We start from the raw sequence: 20,356 nt of genomic DNA, 5'->3' as shown, positions 1-20,356 counted from the left end.
ATGTGACTGAGAAAAAAAATCCTGGTAAACGGCATCCGATTACACTTCAGCGGACTGTATCCAGTCACGATGCTTCTCACAGGTATCACACAAGGTCTCTCCTTCAGGCCTCGTACACACAGAGGTCATTTGACGAGGAGAGAGGAGGAAGAAGAAAACCACACACACACACACACACACACACACAGTCACACGCAGACATACATACACACAGAAACACACACACACACACACACACACACACACACACAGAGCACCTTGTGATGAGGAGGGATAACAGAGAGGCTGTTTGCTGTAAACACAGCCAGCATGAGGGCCTCTGAGTGCGGATCCACCAGCCAGGCGCTGATGAGATGGGAGGGATGGCTGGGCCCGGCGTCCCAGACAGAGATGCACTTTGTGTGGGAGGCAGGGCGGAGCGGGAGGGGAGGGGGACATGGCACACTGCAACCTCCCGTGTTTACACAGGAAACATGTTGCCAGTCAGGGTGGAGGGCAAACCTGCTAGCTTCAGGAGAAACACAGCTCCCTTTGAACGCCCACCAGAAATCAAGAACGAGAGGGAGACCAAGGTCTGTAGTTAATAAGGATTTTTTGTTTCGTTTTGTAAAGACCGAAAAAAAACAAATAAGCAAAGTTTCATGTTTTTCTCTCAGGCAGAGGACAGAATGGTTGTCTTCTAAAATTTGGGATCAGAATGAAAAGCAGACAGACACAACATGCTCTGTTTACTCTCACTATGGCTGGAGCAGGAGGGGAGGTACATTTCATGGATGAGGTGTGAGTGCATGCTTGCGGAGGAGTGATGGCCTTGGCTGAGGAGAAGCGAGAGGAAAGGAAAGGAGAGGAGAGGATATGGAGTGCGGGGGCTGAAACAGCAGAGCACTCCAGAGAGGCACAGCATGTTCCTCCAGAGGGGAAGAGCACGCATCATTAGAGAGGAGCACACACTCGTTTTCTCAGACAATTATGAGGAGTGATGGATATCACATACCTGCCATTCCTCACTTCATCCCCTTTCAGGATCAAACCACAAGAGAAATGCAGTTCTGCTACCTTCCTTCAGTAATCTTACGGCCCGCCCCGAAAACAAACCACTACACGCAGATCAAAGCAAAAGAAAACTTATGTGGGAAAAAAAGTGACAGGGAATCATACAAACCAGTTCAAGATGACAATTAAATATTTGTTTTTGCTTTAAAAAATATATATATTTTACATATAGTCCAAGTTGGAATAATTTTCTTATTTTTCAAGAGTGAATGTATGATGCTTCTGTGACATTTTATCTAGGGTGACCATATTTGAGTTTGAGAAAAAGAGGACACTGTCGCGGGTGAGGGGGTATGGTAGTGTATAGCATACAGATAACATGCAGATGTCACGTGCTGTTGTAAACAATGCAACTACTCACTAGTTGCATTGTTTACAACAGCATATGACATTTGTGTGATGTGCTGTTGTAAACGATGCAACAAGTCACAAGCATGGTTTACAACAGCACATGACATCTGCATGTGGAAAAGATTCTATTTAGCCTACTAGTGGAAGAGGCCATGTGCTCAGTGTTGCCAGATTGGAAATGGCGAAGAATCATACCAAATGCTAAAAATGATTGTCTTTGGAGGATAATCATCGTGCATCTGGCAACACTGATACGTTTAAACAGGCGTATTTTGTTTGCTTGTCCATCTTGAGGAGTGTTTGCAGTTGTTTTGAGGGTCAGGAAGTGACTGAGTGGCGTCCCAGCCTAGGAGCTATCCAGGGGTAGTTCCTAACGTTATGTAGTAGGGATGCACAATAATACATGCATGACATTGGTATGAGTAGGGTGACCAGACGTCCTCTTTTACCCGGACATGTCGAGACCTTAAAAATGCAACTGGCAGGGATTCCAAAATTGTCCGGGATTTTGCCTCGCCGAATATTTGTGTTTCTCTGGGTCGCTCACAAACTAGTTTTTACGCCCTTACAAGTTTTGAAAAGGGTATCTCCCTTTTGTTCCACCTTCTTGCGAAAGCTCTGACTGTAGAACTGTCATTGGTCAACCGCCATATAAACGTATGTTTATGAATCATCACGCACTTCTACTTGCCCCCTCTACTGCAGTAGTCTACGAAAAGTAGCAACTCTGTTAAACCTTTCATTGAAATTATTGCTTCTTCAGGTGGGGTTCCGTTAGATACTAAATCACGTAAACATTTTTTTTTAACACTGTGGGGGTTGAAACAAAATATTCAGTAAATAAATATTTTGTATTAAATGCTGTGCTTAAGAAGAGGGCAGTCCCATGTCTTTGACATGGCTGTATACCATCTGGTAAAGGAGATCAAGTTCTCAGAGGCATCTTGGGTTTATCAAGAAATGCTGCCTCATGAGAATTGTGCCTGAGAGAGAGAGAGCGAGAGCGAGAGCGTAAACATAGAGTCCAGATATTTCAAAGAAAAAGAAAGACCTAGAAACCTCCTATGGGAGAAGAGAACTGCTCCCCTTGAGCCGAGTGAACCCTGGGAGGGTTAACATGTGCTACTGTGGGAGGACAGAGGGCCGGGCCTATTCACCCTGCCCTCTAAACAACACGTAATTACCCATGATTACAGGGGACACCAAGGACACACTTTCATCACAAAAAAAAAGCTTCCATCTGGAGGCAAACAATATCTGCGACATCACTAGCTGACAGAAGACTGCAGAGGGGGACCAAAAGCCACTCGCATATCCAAACAGATGTGTCCAGAAAGAACAGGAACAGACCAGGGTGACATGTATTCTTTCACCTCCTGACAAAGGGGCAGAGTGACAAGAAAAGGGACTCTCAACTCAAATCAATGTGCTGTGTACAGGAACAGAAGGAAGAGTGGGAGTATGCCACACCCACACTGATCAATACCCAGCCTTCAGATTCTCCTCTAAGCAGTTCTATGTCCCCTGTGACATCCATTCACAACATCTTTGTGACAACCAGCGACCGTTTGCCAACACCTTATTGGTCAGCTAAGGCTGTTCCATCGCAAATGTCCACTGGCTTGCTGACAGTGGTTTGTGGCTGGGACAACAGACCAATGGCAAAGTCCAACTTGACTAGGCGGTTACCAAGGCTGTGCTTTTGGCAGGTCCCCGGTATGGCGTGATCCCCGGTCATTCAGATTCAAAGCACACTATGGGGAAGGAAGGGTAAGGCCCATGGGCATTGTTCCATTGTGTCCCTGGACCATTTCTTAACTGCTGCCAACCAGCCCTTGGACTATGGCCAGACCATTCCTGCACCACATCTGCTGCACAATTAAGTACACCCTTCTGAACAGTAAGGATCAGTCTCATCTGAACACTACATGCACTGGCAGCGGTCATTTGATTGATCACTTCCTCAACCAAGTAATAACATTTAGACATGGGAACCTAACCTTGGAAACAAGGAGTGTTGGCATGCCAACAAGCTATTGTTTGTAAACTAGGAAGGGGAAGAGCTGGCAGAGAAGTTCTACAGTGCAGCACAATAGTGAAATGACCAAACTGGGGAAATATGCAATGAAGTGTGAGGGAAGTTAAGCAGGCAGGACATGAGAGAAAGAACATTAGATGTAGGCATAATTGGCATGCTTTGCAAAGATACAGCAGTTTTAACTACACGTCAACATGGGGTAATGTCTTGATAAACTCATCAATCTATAATTTGTATTTAGGACCATATAACAGAAATGGTAATCCCCCCCCCCCCCCCCCCAGAACGTTACATCAGCACATGCCATCATGAGTGTCCTTCCTAGCACTCTTTTGCGCTCAGTCAAGGAGCCTGCAGCAGCTAAATATAGCACTGCTGGGTGACGCTGGTGCCTCGGCTGCACACAGGGGCTAAAACAAAGTCCAAGTCGGGGACAGACCGACAATTTGAGCTGGAGATTTGGGGGGTTTGGGTTGTCCTGGAATCTACGTCTGTGAGTGTGAGTGTGAGTGTGTGTGTGTGTGTGTGTGTGTGTGTGTGTGTGTGTGTGTGTGCGCGCGCGCGTGCGTGCGTGCCTGTGTGACTAAGACAGCAAGACAGGTTCATGGGAGGTCACTTGCGAGGCTCTCAAGAAAATTACACAGCATGGTGTGAGAGTCTCTGTGTAAGTGCATGTTTGTCAGACAAAGGTTGGACAGGCTTGTCACCAGCACTCCATCCAACTAGCTTTCAGATCAGCTCAGCTCTTTAGCCACACGTTCGCTCAACAACACCAGCAGAGACAGGCCCCCTTAACACTGCCATCTCCATTCAGATGTGCACGTACACCTACAACACACAGGCTAACACAAGCATGCGTGCACACATAGGTACACACACACATTCATACACACACACACACACACACACACACACACACACACACGTATGCATACCAACACACACTTTCAGAGGCATGAACACATTCACAGATGCACACACACAAACACCTTTACAGGGGTCATTTGCATTGTTGACATTCCGACACGTGACGCACATTCGATCAGGCCCTGCAGCTCATGCACTTCTCTCGGTCTCTCTCTATCTCCGTCAGGTATTTGCCAGCACTGCAGTTCCTGCTGATGCAGAAGAGTAAGGAGAGGAGGAGGAGGGGTCATTTCCTCTCCTCCCCAGGGAGGCTGAGGATGTGGCGTAAGAGAGAGAAGAAGGGGCTGGAGGGGAGAGGGAGAGATAGAGAGAGACACACACTTTGCTCTGGACATGCATCAGTAATAATAAAGACCTTGCATTAGTAATAATGTGCATGTCATGTCAGTCAAGCTATTTAAATGAGAGAGAGACAAACACAGAGTTTTATGTAATGTACCCAGTAGACTGTGCTGGGGGACTGTGCTGAGGTGAGCACTGGAGGCTCTGCTGGGCTAGGCTCCATCCATCAGTCTGTGTGCTGACTCCTACAGCCCGGCGATGCGGAGAGGGGGGGGGGGGGGGGCTTGGACTAAGCACTGACGCGTCACTTTTAGTCGGGAGGATAGAGGACGATCGCGTAACAGGATGGGGGGGGACATCGTGGCCTTGCTCAATTCAGAAGTGCTGAGCAAAAAAAAAGGGATGATGAGAGCCGCTCGATAGATGCTAACAATCCTTTTAGCACTGATGTGAAGCAAAGGCAAAAAAAAATAAATCCACATATACCTGCAGCTAATCAGAGCAGGACCTGATGGCTCTTCAGTTGAGATCTCACATACAATCAAAACCCCCTTTCATCAACCTTTCCCTTAACCCTCTCAGTGGTAACAAGGGACTATCAAAATGAGCCCTGAATCTGACATCTCTGCCCAAAAGGCAGTATTCATTTTGGGGGGGCGGTCTGAGAGTGGGGCCAACCTTCGGAGATGACCGTCACACAACGTTGCCCCTGAGCAAGGCAGGAATGCAGACAAAGAGGAACCTCAGAGACCACACACGCATGCAGCAGATTCAACTGGACCGCTAGCTGATACCAAAGCCAGATAAGGACGCTAAAACTGTAGCCAGACTTGAGCACCGCTCCAGGGACGAAGAGAAACACTATTGTTTCATAAACAATGAGGATTAGGCAAGTCAATTTAAGCGTTTCTTACATGTATTGGCAAGCTCTAAAAGGATTGTTGTGTATTGGCCGGAACTTAATTGATTGGGTGAAGCCTGAAGGTGATGTGAGGGTTTTGTTTAGGATGTAGTCCACAGCCTCCCTCAAAAACACAAGCGACAATGGGCCTCAATGTCACGCAAAGGAAACACTCTCTCCACAACCACACATACACACACACACACACACACACACAATTACATAATTAAAATCAATGACACCCTTCTCGTCATGCAGGCATCTCTAATCAGCTCCCTTGTGAGAGAGGGTCGATGAGCAACAGCCACTCTTAAGCAAGACAGCAGAAAAACAACAACAGGCGTCAGCAAAATAAAGCCACCAACCACGGCAAGAAATACCAGCTCTGGAGTCAGTCAGCTAGGCAAAGCACTACGATAATCTGTAGATGCCCATACCTACCCAACACACACACACACACACACAAAGGGCTGGCTGTTCTTAATGTTGCAAAAGGAGGGAGCAAAGGCAAACACAGGCATGAATCACTGGCCTCTGTGCAGCCCTAATCTGATGCAGCTGTGTGCGCTGTGACTTTGGCGAGCAGAATCAAAAACATTAAGAGCTGCAGCAACTGGTTATATATAGAGTTATACTGCAGCAGCAGTATAAAAACCTCCAACCGCATTCTGGTGTGTGTGTGTGTGTGAGAGAGAGAGGGAGAGAAATGAGGAAGAAAGGAGAGGGAGAGAGAGAAGTTAAAAGGGGGAAAGATTTTTTTTTATTCCCTTTTGGCAGGTTGCACGTCTATCGATCTATGGTAAAAACCGAGGCTTACTTAAACAGCCCACGTCTGAGGCTCAGCCTCTGCTTGGGAGAGGGTCATAGGAAAGGTTTGAGGGCCAAAGTCTAAAGACTGCAGCCTCCCTCCCTCTCTCCCCCTCTCTCATGGGAACACTGTGTCCAAACAAACACCGCAACCCTAAAAGAAAATCGCCATGCCAGCCCTAGCCAAGTTGATGAAGAGAGAAAGAGAAGGTCCTGGCTGGTTGCCATTCCCCCCGAAACCACTGTGCTTTCGCATACGCTGTCCTCAGATGTCTCCTAACCGCATGTCCCAACACAGCACAACACAGCACAGCACAGTGCCATGGAAAAGGACCCAGGAGAGGGGAGGACTAGCCTATTCTTCACAAAGTAACAGTGGTTCAAGTCATATGACAGGAAAGCACACTAGTAAGTAAACACTACGATGAGGGTAAAGGACTGAGCAAAGACAAGCAACAGGAAAGTTCACAATGTAGAGAGTATCATATCAGTCATGAAGAATGTCAAAAGCTATTTGTAAAAGGAGAGATAAACTCAATAGGCAAAGAAGCACACTGCAAAGAAAAATATTGGAATATGAACTAGACAGCAGCTAAGGTTACACCTTAAGCAAGGGTAAACGCAGGCTAATGCTGTACCTAAAGCAGAAGCATACGTGGGTGAATGTCATACCTAAAGCAGAAGCATACGTGGGTGAATGTCATACCTATAGAAGAAGCAGTCGCAGCAGACCAGTACCCCCATGCAGCCGGTGAGGGCGGCGCGGGGCCGTCGCACTGCCCGCTCCCCTCTCTCCTGATAGCGCTGGCTGTTCCGCTAGTGCCAGAGAAGAGCAACCGCTGTCTCCGAGCACCACTTCAGCATTACACCTCTCTGCAGTGAGGCTCTCCCTCCCTCCCTCCCTCCCTCCTACACTCGGTCTCCCACGTCCTCCTAGTCCTGACGCGGGCACTCACAAACACACACCGTCTCTCTCTCTTGCTCACAAACACACACACACACTCAGCGGGATGAAGCTTTTCCTTGCCGGTGGTGCACAGGCTCCGCAGCAGTCAAGTGGGCTAGACACACACAGGCAGTTCTGCAGGCAGCACAAACAGAGTTGAATCCACACAATAACTCAGCTTCCCCCTCAGCGAGCAAGCTCCCTTCTCACTGCCCCTCCCTCTATTTGACAGTACGTCCTCTCCTCTCTGTCTATCAAACTCTCTGCCTCTCTTACTCTTTCTCTGACTAGTTCTCTCTGTCTCTCTTTCTCGCTCTCACCCCCTTCTGTCTGTTGCTCTTTCCCTCCCCTTTCTGACTCTCCCTGCCTCACGTTTTCTCTTTTGCTTGCTCCTTCTCTCTCCCTCCCTCTTTCCACACACACGCACACACTCTGGGTCTGCCTCTCGAGGCGGGAACATAAGGTTGGCAAATATACTTCCATAAACAAACTGCTGACTGGACACTGCGGGAGCCAAGGCAGTTTTCCTCCTGAGCTCAACTAACTTTTCTGGAGGCAGCAGCCAGTCTGTGAGTACCAGCCTCAGCACGTGCAGGAGAGCTTCCATCTTCTATCTACCAGCCTCTCAAACACCTCTGCCACTACACACACTACAAAACAACACAAACATTGAGCACAGAATGTGAACAATAACACGTAGTGGTAACTCAGTAAAAGTGGTGGAAGGTGGTAGAGGTACGAAGGGCGTCTTGAGGGGATTAATGCACAGCCAGCTATCTCCACAGCCCAATGTGCTGACACAAGAACAAGAGGACAAGAGAGCCAACCATCAGCCCATCTGTAATGTAAACAGAAAACACGTGCAGGAGAGCTTCCATCTTCCCTCACACACAGACACAGACACCTCAATTGTCCAAACACAGTGCAGACAACAACACACCTAAACAACCTCTTATCACACCCCGCAGATAAACAAGGTGTGACCAGCTCAATTCGGCCTAAACACAAAGCAGACCCCTCTACCCCACCCTTTACGTCAACACCCTCGGCTCAGCTGCTTCTGCAGGAACCATTAAGGAACCATTACCCACTGCAGTCCTGCACAGCCTACCCCAGCCACGACTCATTCAGCTCTGCTGCTGAAATGGTCTCACAGGGACAAGCAACAGAGAACAGGCTCGTCCTGAAAGCCGAAGAGCTGCTCGGGTGAACATAAAGTAATAAAACAGGCCATATTGATCTGATCACTGCAGCGGTATCGTGACTGGACGGCTCTGCCGAACAGGGTTCATTCAATAACCGTTCGGTCTGGTGCACTACAGCTCAACTTTATTAGATTGCACTAATCAGGTGGAGCTTGGTTCACTCCTGTCCATAACAAGACACGATGGGCAGAACGACAGTGTACAGCGCACGGATATAGGTCATAAACTAGTTTCCCTCCTGTAATTCTCTCTCCATCCCCTCTCTCACTACTATTCACAAAAAAAGGGTCACCAAAGCAATGAGCCCATTTTCACACCGTTCACATTAACTAATGAGCCGCCCCTTTGTAAACTGTTTGGCTCCCGTCTCAGTTAGTGCAGAGGGATACGTAGCGGGTGAAGTGATCAAACTTTCCATTGTGTTTGGTAAGGCCTGCCAGCGCGGCGCAGAGGAGAGCAGAGCTCAATTTCTCATCATTAACTCAGCAGAGGAAGGAGCTTAAAATAGAAAAAAAAACAGACAAGTCTTTCTGTCATTTAATTCAACCATCAGTCTGTTCTCAATCCCAGAGATACATTTAGTAAGGCAGTCTGCATATCTGATTAGTTTACAGAAAGCTGTCATTAGGCTATATTATGCATTTAAATGAGGAGGGCAGCAGGATCAGATTTTTGAATCACTGCATCAACAGACTGGTGACCTTGATTTGAAACCAGATGTAGTTTCTGTCATGTAATGGGCGCCTCAGAATCCATTCAGACGTTGTAGTTGGGCGTTTGTGAGAGCTGATCGGTGAGGTTAATTGTTCAGATACTGCTGCGTTTCGGTTTTCAGTTAACGGCAGTCAAAACAAAGACCCACTGCCCACGCAGCCCCTTCCCCGTTAGTCAAGATATACAAGTTTTTCCACCTTTATTTCTGGACACCTAACCTACATCACATGGTCTTATACATGGCCAGGATTCATAGTGTGTGCTTCCTATAAAATTATGATACAGACTACAGACTCTATGAAATGCAAATAATTACAGATTACAAGTACTGCAAATCTAAAACCACAAATAACATTAATAATCGATTACAAATTGACCATTACTTTTTGACTCAACAATCGCATTTTTTGTTTTTAAAGATACATTTTCGCTGAATATGACGCATCTTCCTGCCACGGTGTAACAGAGTACTAGTATGTATGAGCTCAGCAATGATCTCAACCTCTGTGCTCAAAAAACGCGTGGTCCTTATATCCAAATATAGTATTTTCAGCAGTCATTTTTTTAACCGACCGATTAATGTTTCTAGACAGTGCGCCATCTGAAACACTCCAATCAATCATGATGCGAGAGTAACAGTAACTAGTAGGCTACTGAATAAATGTTTAAAGAGACAAAAGTTCAAACATTTCCTTACGGCTGCTGCTCCGTCAAAGAGCACGTTAGTCAATATTTAGAAGCCGCTTACCTATTCAAAGTGTAGGAGCCGTTTCTTTTGAATCTCATTCTGCGAGACAGGAATTTGATAAGGATATCCAGACTTTTTGAGATATGGTCGTTCTAGCAAAGCTGTCTCTCTTTTTGCCTTTTGCAAACTAAGACAAAGGAAAGGCGAGCGCTTTGTGCCTTTGCTCAGTATTGGTAGAAGACCGCCGCCCCCGGTATTCCAGCTTCCGTAGGGCTGGGTTTAAATTTGTGAGACGGTTTCGGAAAATTACACGCATTTGAAGTTAATTACAGGAGGGGAAGAGTTGCACAATTCAACAGTCCAATCATATCACACATAGCCTTCACGTGTAATTTTGACACTTCTTCACAATTGTTGTCCTTAACGTAAAAGCTTCCAGAACAAGTGAAAAAGCATTCCATAAAACCACAACGACGATCCGTTTGTAACCACGCAATAAACAAACTGGCAGTGGTTGGTTGAGCAACTAGGAGTCAATAGGCCTACAGGCAACATGCTTAAATCAGTTTAAAACTGATGCCTGAACCAAATCTCAGGGTTGACGTCTTATTAGTGCTAGGGCATTGGCTCTGCACAGAGTCCCCCATCCCTCTAGGGGGTGCTGCAGAGGCAAATGAAGAGTAGCCACTTGGCTGGCATCACAGACTCAGACTATGCACTTGTTTATTATTCAAGAGCATATCCCTAGACTGCAAACTGCAGAGTTATGCAATGCACACACAGGGAGGTGGGAGAGAGCAGGGGGACTTTAAGGACAATCATCCATTTACAGACCTCCACTAAAACTACTCACACACACCTCCCTATCTCATCTCTGTGTGTGCTGTGGAAGCATGTCTGTGAATCCTAATGAGAAAATATGTGAGAAGCTTCCCTCCTCTCCAAGCAGACGAGACCTCACAGCCCCTTTACTGTTGAGCTGCCATGTTGGTGTATTGTTGCAACACCTGGTGAACTGGTGAACCAGCAAGGGCCGCAGCAGAAAACCACACCAGTGGCAAACCTGCTTGCTCAACTCCAGCATGCCTGGTTTGTTTGCTAAATCTACTCAGGGGTAAAACAGGTCTTCTAAAACTGATTGTTCAAATCCTTGATTGTAATTGGCTAAAAGCCGTTGTAAAATCCAGCACAACCTTACAATTTGACCTCATAACATTCTATGATAACATTCCATATTACTGCGCAGCGTATTCATATAGTGCATTTCATACAGTGTTCCATCTGGCTGTTGCGTTGCTTCAAGGGTTGAGTGGCAACTATTTATTTAGGAACTTTATTTTTTAGTGGCGGAAGAATGACGGTTTATCATTAAACTATTGTTTCTTAAATTGAATTGTCTTTATTTATGAAACCAAATCAAATATTTGTAGTAACAGTTTTAGAAAAGCAATAAGCCCACGCGAGTCCGTGGTTGGCGCTGATTTTAGAACAGGTAAGGTTTTTTTTTTTAAGCACTCAGCTTCGCGTCGTGCCTAACAGCTCCCCTTACCTGTTCTAAAATCAGCGCAAACCACAGCCTCTTGGGGCTTATTGCTTAATAATAATGACCTCAGAAGGACACTGTATTCTCGATTAACATTAACTGGCTGTTTAAGAGACACAACAGAGACACTACAGGAAGCACATGGGAAGTTAAGTCTGCCCACACTACCCCACATTATTCAGTTCTTCCATTGAGGGCAGCTGTGGCTACTCTCGTAGCTTACCATCACTGGTATGACTGTCTGAATGAATGGACTGGACCGGACTGATCTGTAAAGCGTCTTTGAGTATTTAGAAAAGCGCTATATAAAATTGAAGTTGATTGATTGATTGTTAGAGATGTCATGGGCCTAAATCAACTAAACACCAACGAAGGAAGGTGCCCACTTGACAATCCCAGTGAAATTCTCACAAAGGCATCTCTTTGTTGTTGTTGTATTGTGAAGTAAAAGTATAGTGGACGTGGTGCACTCAAATAGGTTATAATGGGCTAGGTATAATAGACAACAAATGTAACATCTTCTCCTGTGTATAAGTTAAAAGAGGGACTGAACACTGGCCCAGATAGCATCTGAGTTTACAACAGATTGGACAATAATTTGGCACTAATCTACTGTATGAATGCATCCCATGTTCATGCAGACCCGGATTACAATCATTTGCCTGAGAAATGTTTTGCAATTATTTTGCCTGCTCAGGGCCTGGTGTGTTTTGAAGTGGTCTGGTCTCTCTCTATGAAAGCTAGCATGGGTTGCTTGGGGATAGATAAGCTGTGAACTTTGACTGGCAGTGAGTGTTTTTCTAAAGCAGGCTATAGCAGGTACTTCACCAGCCTTACAAAGCGCGGTGGGGTGTCACAAACTCAACCCCCACCCCAACCTCGCCACCCATCTGTGGAACATTCTTTACTTATCTGTACCCCCCTAAGAAGAGGTGAAAACAGACGTGAGGAAGGTTTGGTGTTCTGAAAGGTACACGTAAAAGTGCAATGTGGAGTTTTTTTGACAAACAAACATTTTTCAACCATTACAATCCCATTTTGAAAAAGCTAGGAAGAGAACATGTTTACCAGTAGGCCTATGCACACTACAAACTGGTGTTTTTTTTATTTGTTTGACATGCTAATCAGAAAACTAAATGTATGTAAGAAATTATTAGATATTCTTTTTGGTTCTCACGCCTCCGGAATGATCGCTGTAATAAGCTCTGCATACGTTTTGTGTTTTTGAAAACAACGGCCACAGATTAAAACCAAAACCAAAGCCTACACATCCCTCAAATCTCACCTCTCCAAAGTATCAGTGAAACTGTACAGCTCCCCCAAAAAAACGAAATACTTAAAAAATAAAAGAGAGCCATGATAGAATTGTAGCTTTAGGAGCGGTTCCAGAGAGGCTCCCCTGATGTGCTGGGCTGAGTAATGGCTGTGGTCGGAGTGCTAAAGCAGAGCTGAGGGGAAGCTGGTCCTAAAATCTGACATGGGCAAGTGATCTCTGGGCCGTGAGAACGGGGCACAAGGAAGGAGCTGAGACCTTGTTAGGGATGAAAAATAGACATGGAAACCAGAACTGCACTGCAGATAAATATGCCCATAAATCCCGCGGTCAGTTGCCTATAAAAGGTAAAACTTAAAGCCAAGTGCAGGGCCACAGGGGGAGACTGGCAGAGAGGCAGCTGAGCTGTGGGTGCAGAACACTGAAACTCTGCTGCCACCTAGTGGTCAGATTAGGCTACCATTGCGCTCCTCAACATGCTAGTGAGCAGAAATGTTTAAGTTCTTTCCCCCCAAGGTACTAAAACTGAGGGTCAGCGAGTGCCACAGGCAATACCAAGTAAACATATATGACGTTTATATATATATATATATATATATATATATATATATACAGTACTGTGCAAAAATTTTAGGCAGGTGTGAAAAAATGCTATGAACTAAGAATGCTTTGAAAAATGTAAACAATAAATGTTTATTTTTTATCCATTTACATGGTAAGACTGAGCACAGCAACAAGACACAACGTAGTTATACTGCATCAGCAGGGTCTCTCCCAGACAAAGATTTCAAAGCAGACAGGGGTTTCAAAATGTGCAGTTCCAGCTCTTTTGAAGAAGACGTTGAGGATCGTAGACGCAGTGTTCAGCCAAGGAAACGTAATGCAGCTGATGAAAAACACATCAAGCTTATTTACCTTCGAAATCGGAAGATTTCAAGCAGTGGCATCAGCTCAGAACTGGCAGAAACCAGTGGTACCCAGGTACAGACATTTACTGTCCGGGGAAGTCTGGCCAGAAGTGGTCTTCATGGAAGAGTTGCAGCCAAAAAGCTCTACCCAGACAAGGAAACAAGGCCAAGTGACTGAACTAAGCACGTAAACATAGAAACTAGGGTGCAGAAACATGGCAGAAGGTGCTCTGGACTGATGAGTCAAAATTAGAAATATTTGGCTGTAGAAGAAGGCAGTTTGTTCGCTGGAGGCTGGAGAGAGGTACAATAATGAGAGTCTGCAGGCAACAGTGAAGCATGGTAGAGGTTCCTTTCCAGTTTGGGGCTGCATTTCTGCAAGTGGAGTTGGAGATTTGGTCAGGATGAATGGTGTCCTCAATGCTGAGAAATACAGGCAGATACTAATCCATCATGCAATACCATCAGGGAGGCGTATGATTGGCACCAAATGTATTCTGCAGCAGGAACATAACCCCAAACATACAGCCAATGTCATTAACAACTATCTTCAGCTTAAAGAAGAACAGAAAGTCCTGCAAGTGATGGTATGACCCCCACAGAGCCCTAATCTCTACATCATCAAGTCTGTCTGGGTTTACATGAAGAGACAGAAGAATTTTAGGAAGCCTACATCCCCAGAAGATCTGTGGTTAGTTCTCTAAGATGTTTGGAACAATTTACCAGCCGTGTTCCTTCAAAAACTGCGCAAGTGTATCTGGAAGAATTGATGCTATTTTGAAGGCAAAGGGTGGTCACACCAAATATTGATTTAATTTAGAATTTTCTTCTGTTCCTTCACTGCATTTTGTTAATTTATGAAGAATTGATGAAAATAAACTGTTAACACTTCCATTTTTGAAAGCATTCTTAGTTTACAGCATTTTTTCACACCTGCCTAAAACTTTTGCACAGTACTGTATATATATACAGCCGCGGAAAAAATTAAGAGACCACTTCAAAATGATCAGTTTCTCTGGTTTTACTATTTATTGGTATGTGTTAAAGTAAAATGTACATTTTAGTTTTATTCTATAACCTACTGGCAACATTCCTACCAAATTTCAAATACAAATATTGTCATTTAGATCATTTATTTGCAGAAAACTGACAATTGGTCAAAATAGCAAAAAAGATGCAGTGTCTTCAGATCTCGAATAATGCAAAGAAAACAAGCTCATATTCATTTTTAAACTACACAATACTAATGCTTTAACTTAGGAAGAGTTCAGAAATCAATATTTGGTGGAATAACCTTGATTTAAAATCACAACTTTCATGTGTCTTGGCATGCTCTCCACCAGTCTTTCACATTGCCGTTGGGTGACTTTATGCTACTCCTGGCGCAAGAATTCAAGCAGCTCGGCTTCTTTTCATGGCTTGTGACCATCCATCTTCCTCTTGATCACATTTCAGAGTTTTTTTTATGGGATTCAGGTCTCGAAATTGGGCTGGCCATGACAGGGTCCTGATCTGGTGATACTCCATCCACACCTTTACTGGCCTGGCTGTGTGGCATGGAGCATTGCCCTGCTGGAAAAAACACTTCTCAGAGTTGGGGAACATTGTCAGAGCAAAAGGAAGCAAGTTTTTCTTCCGGGACAACGTTGTACTTTGCCTGGCTGAGGTTTGTAAAAGACCATAGGAATTGAACCAAAGCGGACTGGAGGGTCTCCTAGTTCATCTTCTCTGATGAGTCCAATTTTCAGCTTTGCCCAACACATGGTCGTCTGATGGTTAGACGGAGACCTGGAGAGGCCTACAAGCCACAGAGTCTTGCACCTACTGTGAAATTGGACTCATCAGAGAAGACGAACTAGGAGACCCTCCAGTCCGCTTTGGTTCAATCCTTATGGTCTTTTACAAACCTCAGCCAGGCAAAGTACAACGTTGTCCCGGAAGAAAAAATTGCTTCCCCTTGCTCTGACAATGTTCCCCAACTCTGAGAAGTGTTTTTTCCAGCAGGGCAATGCTCCATGCCACACAGCCAGGCCAGTAAAGGTGTGGATGGAGTATCACCAGATCAGGACCCTGTCATGGCCAGCCCAATTTCGAGACCTGAATCCCATAAAAAAAACTCTGAAATGTGATCAAGAGGAAGATGGATGGTCACAAGCCATGAAAAGAAGCCGAGCTGCTTGAATTCTTGCGCCAGGAGTAGCATAAAGTCACCCAACGGCAATGTGAAAGACTGGTGGAGAGCATGCCAAGACACATGAAAGTTGTGATTTTAAATCAAGGTTATTCCACCAAATATTGATTTCTGAACTCTTCCTAAGTTAAAGCATTAGTATTGTGTAGTTTAAAAATGAATATGAGCTTGTTTTCTTTGCATTATTCGAGATCTGAAGACACTGCATCTTTTTTGCTATTTTGACCAATTGTCATTTTTCTGCAAATAAATGATCTAAATGACAATATTTTTATTTGAAATTTGGTAGGAATGTTGCCAGTAGGTTATAGAATAAAACTAAAATGTACATTTTACTTTAACACATACCAATAAATAGTAAAACCAGAGAAACTGATAATTTTGAAGTGGTCTCTTAATTTTTTCCGCGGCTGTATATATATATATATATATATATATATATATATGTCAGATGTATCTGAAAGCAAGGCTGTTCCTATGGTGATTAGGCGCTCGGAGGAGACCTGGTATGTTGCTGAGGGACCCTGTTAGTTCTTCTTACACAATCCAGACAAGATGAGATTTCATGCTCAGCGACTCTCCAAAGTCCTTGGCCCCCGCAAGGAGACGGGCGAGCGCACACTCTGTGCTAATGAGTGTGCTCAATAGGGTGCTGTTTCCACAGGCCTCCCTCCAGCTGAACATTCAGGCAGTCCTCCACCAGTGCACCGACAACAAGTCTGATGCTTCACACACGGGCCGTAAAACAGTAAATTCAATGAGGGGAACTGTGTATGGGAGGCCATGATGTTGCTGATAAGAGTGACAGCATTGTTATTGTTTAAGACCTCAACGCTGACAGATAGACTAAATTCTGATTTGCATGTTTTGTGTGGGGGAAAAAATGAATCAAAGGGAATCAAACAAGCAAGATTTCTGGGTTACTTTCACAAATAAACATGCCACAGAGTCTCACTCTTAATTTACATCGTCAGCCAGACACTGTTCGACTTCCAGGTTAGAGTTGCGCAAATGGAGACATAACCTACACTTCTAATTTCTCTAAGTTACACATTTTACCTTAACTTACTCACTGTATCTTTTGATTTCTGTTTTCACAAACCACAAATTGATTGATAGTTTGTGTGTGTGTGGATCTCTGAACTCAACGGTGAAGCAATCTCTATGTCAAACTTGCGACACTATACAGTAAATGGACAGTGGTGTACCTGAACGAGTTCATTGAACGAAAGTTCATGAACTTGTTCATAATTTGGTGAACGTGAACTGAACGTACTGTATTACTGCCTGATGAACGATACTATGAACGCGTTCATTCTGGTGTCTGCGTTCACTCTTTTTAATTTCGTTCAATAAGGTGCCAGATTTCTAGAGACTTCCAGGCGAGAAATACACCATTAACAGTCCTGTATCCAATCGCTTTCTCCGACTGTCTATGCCTGGCAAGTGTGAGAGCGTCGAAGTTGCATAGAGGCCGGGAGCGGTATTGCAGACATATAGAGATTTAGAAAAATTATAGCTCGCAACATATTGAAAAAAATAACTGAACTAGTTCATTTTTTGGAGCTGTGAACTTAGTTCAACATTTTGAATTATGAACTATGAACTGAACTAGTTCATTTATAAATGTGTGAACTATGACCTGAACTAGTTCATGTAGAAAGTGAACTTTCCCAACACTGGTAATGGAGGGAAATCACAAAAGTAAAGTGGGAGGGAGATACAGTTTTCATATCAAACTGATAATGATGATGTGTAGGTAATTTCTTAAAGGTACAGTGTGTAGTTTTTAGTGACATCTATAGATATGGTAATAGAATAGATAATAGAAATGGAATATGATATTCATGATTATATTTTCATTAGTGTTTAAGTAACTGTAATGTTGTGTTTTCTTTAGCATTGAATGACCCCTTTGTATAGGGAGTGGGTCCTCTTCCATGTTGCGCCGCCATGTTTCTACAGCAACACAGAACGGACAAACTAAAGACATAGCTTTTCACGTTTTTATGGCATTTGACGTCCACCATAGGTACTCATGCTTGTAAAGGGAAGGGTATTCCAAATTTTGTGTATGCAAATACAATGACAACAAGAATGGGAGCATTCAGAGAATGCAAACCTCCGCCTTGTGACCTTGACCTTTGACCTTGACATCTGAAAATCTAATCAATTATTGCCATTATATTACCCAATCTCCCCACATAGTTTGATGGAAATCGGTCCATGCGTTTCTGCGTAATCCTGCTGACAAACAGACAAACAAACAAACAAACATACAGGGGCGAAAACATAACCTCCTTGGCGGAGGTAATAAAGGCTTTTTTCATTTTTTCGTATTTAGCTGGTTGCAATTCAGCAACCTCACCACTAGATGCCACTAAAAACTAGACACTGTACCTTTAGGTACTGGTTGAAGCATAGTATTTATGTCAAAAGTAATAGCCAATTACACACTTATAATTTATATAGTGTGTGAATATGTATAAGAGGCTAACTGATTACACAAATTATTTCTTCAAAATATGTTTAATGAACTCTCCCTCTTTTATTTACCTTAGATCTAGTAGGTCTATAGACTAACCATATATTTTTAGCATAACATAATAGCATTAATAATAACTAAGTAGTTTATTTTTCATAATGACACAATTTGATTATTATAGTCAAACAACTAAATTGAAGGAAATAGTCTGTTAACAAATTTGTTGTTTTTGTACTCGAGGCAAATTCTGGATCGACAAAAAACAAACAAATTGAAGATCATGGAGGTTTCCACATGAATTCATTGACTTTTGGTAGCCTAACAATCCTTACATCGACATGCACATAGGCAAATATGTAACCTTTTGAAAATGATGATGACACAGCCAGACTTTATCCAGTCACGTTGCATTCTCCACAAAGCTTAAGTCTGAATGAATCAATTAAATCTAAAATCTATTTTTGATTGTCAGAAACATCGTGGGGATCAGACAATTTGCGTTCAATTTCAGCATATCTTGTCCTACAGTTTACGAGATATTTACGCCATCCAACGCTCACAGGTCCATCCTAAATGCCGTAATCCTGGCGTGTACAGAACTTTTTGATAGACACAGACATTCTTTAGTTTTTCTCATTTCAAGAACAGCCAATATGGCTGCTGCAAATGCTCTGTATCGAACTTCATTGCTAACTGTAATCCATCTGTAAGTTCTGTAAGTTGGCAGATAACAAGAGGTACCAGCTCCCTGTGTATTATCGAAGCATATATTTCAGAAGATACTTTGTTTGTGGTGATTTAACATGACAAGGTAAGTCAAAAAGCGAATTGGCTCTAAGTAACTGTGGATACAAATATTTTAGTGCCGCTAAAGAATAGATTTATGAGCTCTTTGGAGCTCTTAGGAGCTTCTTTGCAGCGCTAGAACTTCAGCCTCCTCTTTATAAAACAGTGCACTTCCACAAAATGGAAACTTTAGCATTGATTTATCAGTAAGAATGCTTAACAGCAATGTAAACGGAGCACCGTATCCCCATAAAACAATTAGGCCCTTTGCTTAATGGATGCTTTTTCATTATGCTGCCGTTTAATGGAGCTGTAAAATTGTGAATTTAATTTTGAATGGGCACACAACTATCAAGAATTAATTAGAGTGGTGTGGTGGGCACTATCGATTTCAGCTAAAAGCCCGCACTACATCCACCCATAATTAACCCAGCAATCAGCCAGAGGTTATGAAAAAGCCTGTGGAGCAACAGTAGTAATTCCATGTTCTATAAATATCCTGTTTGTAATATGTGTGTCGGTGTGTCTAAGTGTGTGTGTAAAGTCAATACAATGTATTTATGTGTGCATATTCATTTTGAAGTGTGTGTATATATATATATATATGTAGGCCTATATATATATGTATATGTGTGTGTGTGTTGTGTGTGTGTTTTCACATATGTCTGTGTCATACGCACTTACACTGGAAGTACACCTATACGTTCATGGGTCTGTGTACGTGTGTGTGTGTGTGATCATACTTTATGGGTCTGTCTGTCTGTCTGTGCGTGCATGTATGCTCACTTGTCTCCTCGTTGCAGACACACACACCCCAAAAACAAATCTGTTTAATCAAATCAGACAGGGCCACACCCCAGCAGAGGTGACCTCATTGCACTTGAGCTGAGCTCCGCAGGTTGAGAAAGTGAAGGATGGCGCTGGTGTCACGGAAAGGCAGGGGAGCATAGGCCTGTACTTTAAGGGTTAAAACTCCACCCGGATCATCAGAGAGTCAAGTGTATATCACAGCCACTCACAAATCAGTCACAAGCTGCGACATGGCTACTGGACTGCAAAAAGGGTCTATAACAAATCTCAGAGAACAAATTGGACAGAACTGCTCCACTGAGGCAATGAATGGTTGCCCTGACAACACCCATGCCAATCCGTTTCCCTTGAGGCAGCACCAAACACATGACACAAAGATGTGTGTGGATTGGTAAAAAGTGTCAGGCAAATATTTGTATGATTGAACTTGCGAGAGAAATGTGTGTGC

At 43.8% G+C, this 20,356-nt stretch overlaps 1 protein-coding gene across 3 annotated transcripts in view; it reads right to left on the bottom strand.

The window, feature by feature from the left end:
- Nucleotides 1-20,356, bottom strand: part of LOC308367702 (MOB kinase activator 2-like) — a 48,844-nt gene that overhangs the window by 16,699 nt on the left and 11,789 nt on the right. The window contains exon 1 of one of the 3 annotated variants that reach the window (XM_080841691.1): nt 9,973-10,078. The exons of 1 other annotated variant lie outside the window; for it this stretch is intronic. In XM_080841691.1, coding sequence (XP_080697817.1) covers nt 9,973-10,010 — 38 coding nt within the window. In that variant the 5' untranslated portion in view covers nt 10,011-10,078. Of the gene's footprint in view, nt 1-7,065; nt 7,171-9,972; nt 10,079-20,356 lie in introns of those variants that run through there. One more of the 3 variants, XM_080841690.1, reaches the window with a different exon arrangement.

This window comes from Sprattus sprattus (assembly GCF_963457725.1).
Source record: "Sprattus sprattus genome assembly, chromosome: 7".
Classification (NCBI taxonomy): Eukaryota; Metazoa; Chordata; class Actinopteri; order Clupeiformes; family Clupeidae; genus Sprattus; species Sprattus sprattus.
Note: the sequence above shows the minus strand (reverse complement) of the source record. Positions and strands in the feature narration are given on the sequence as shown.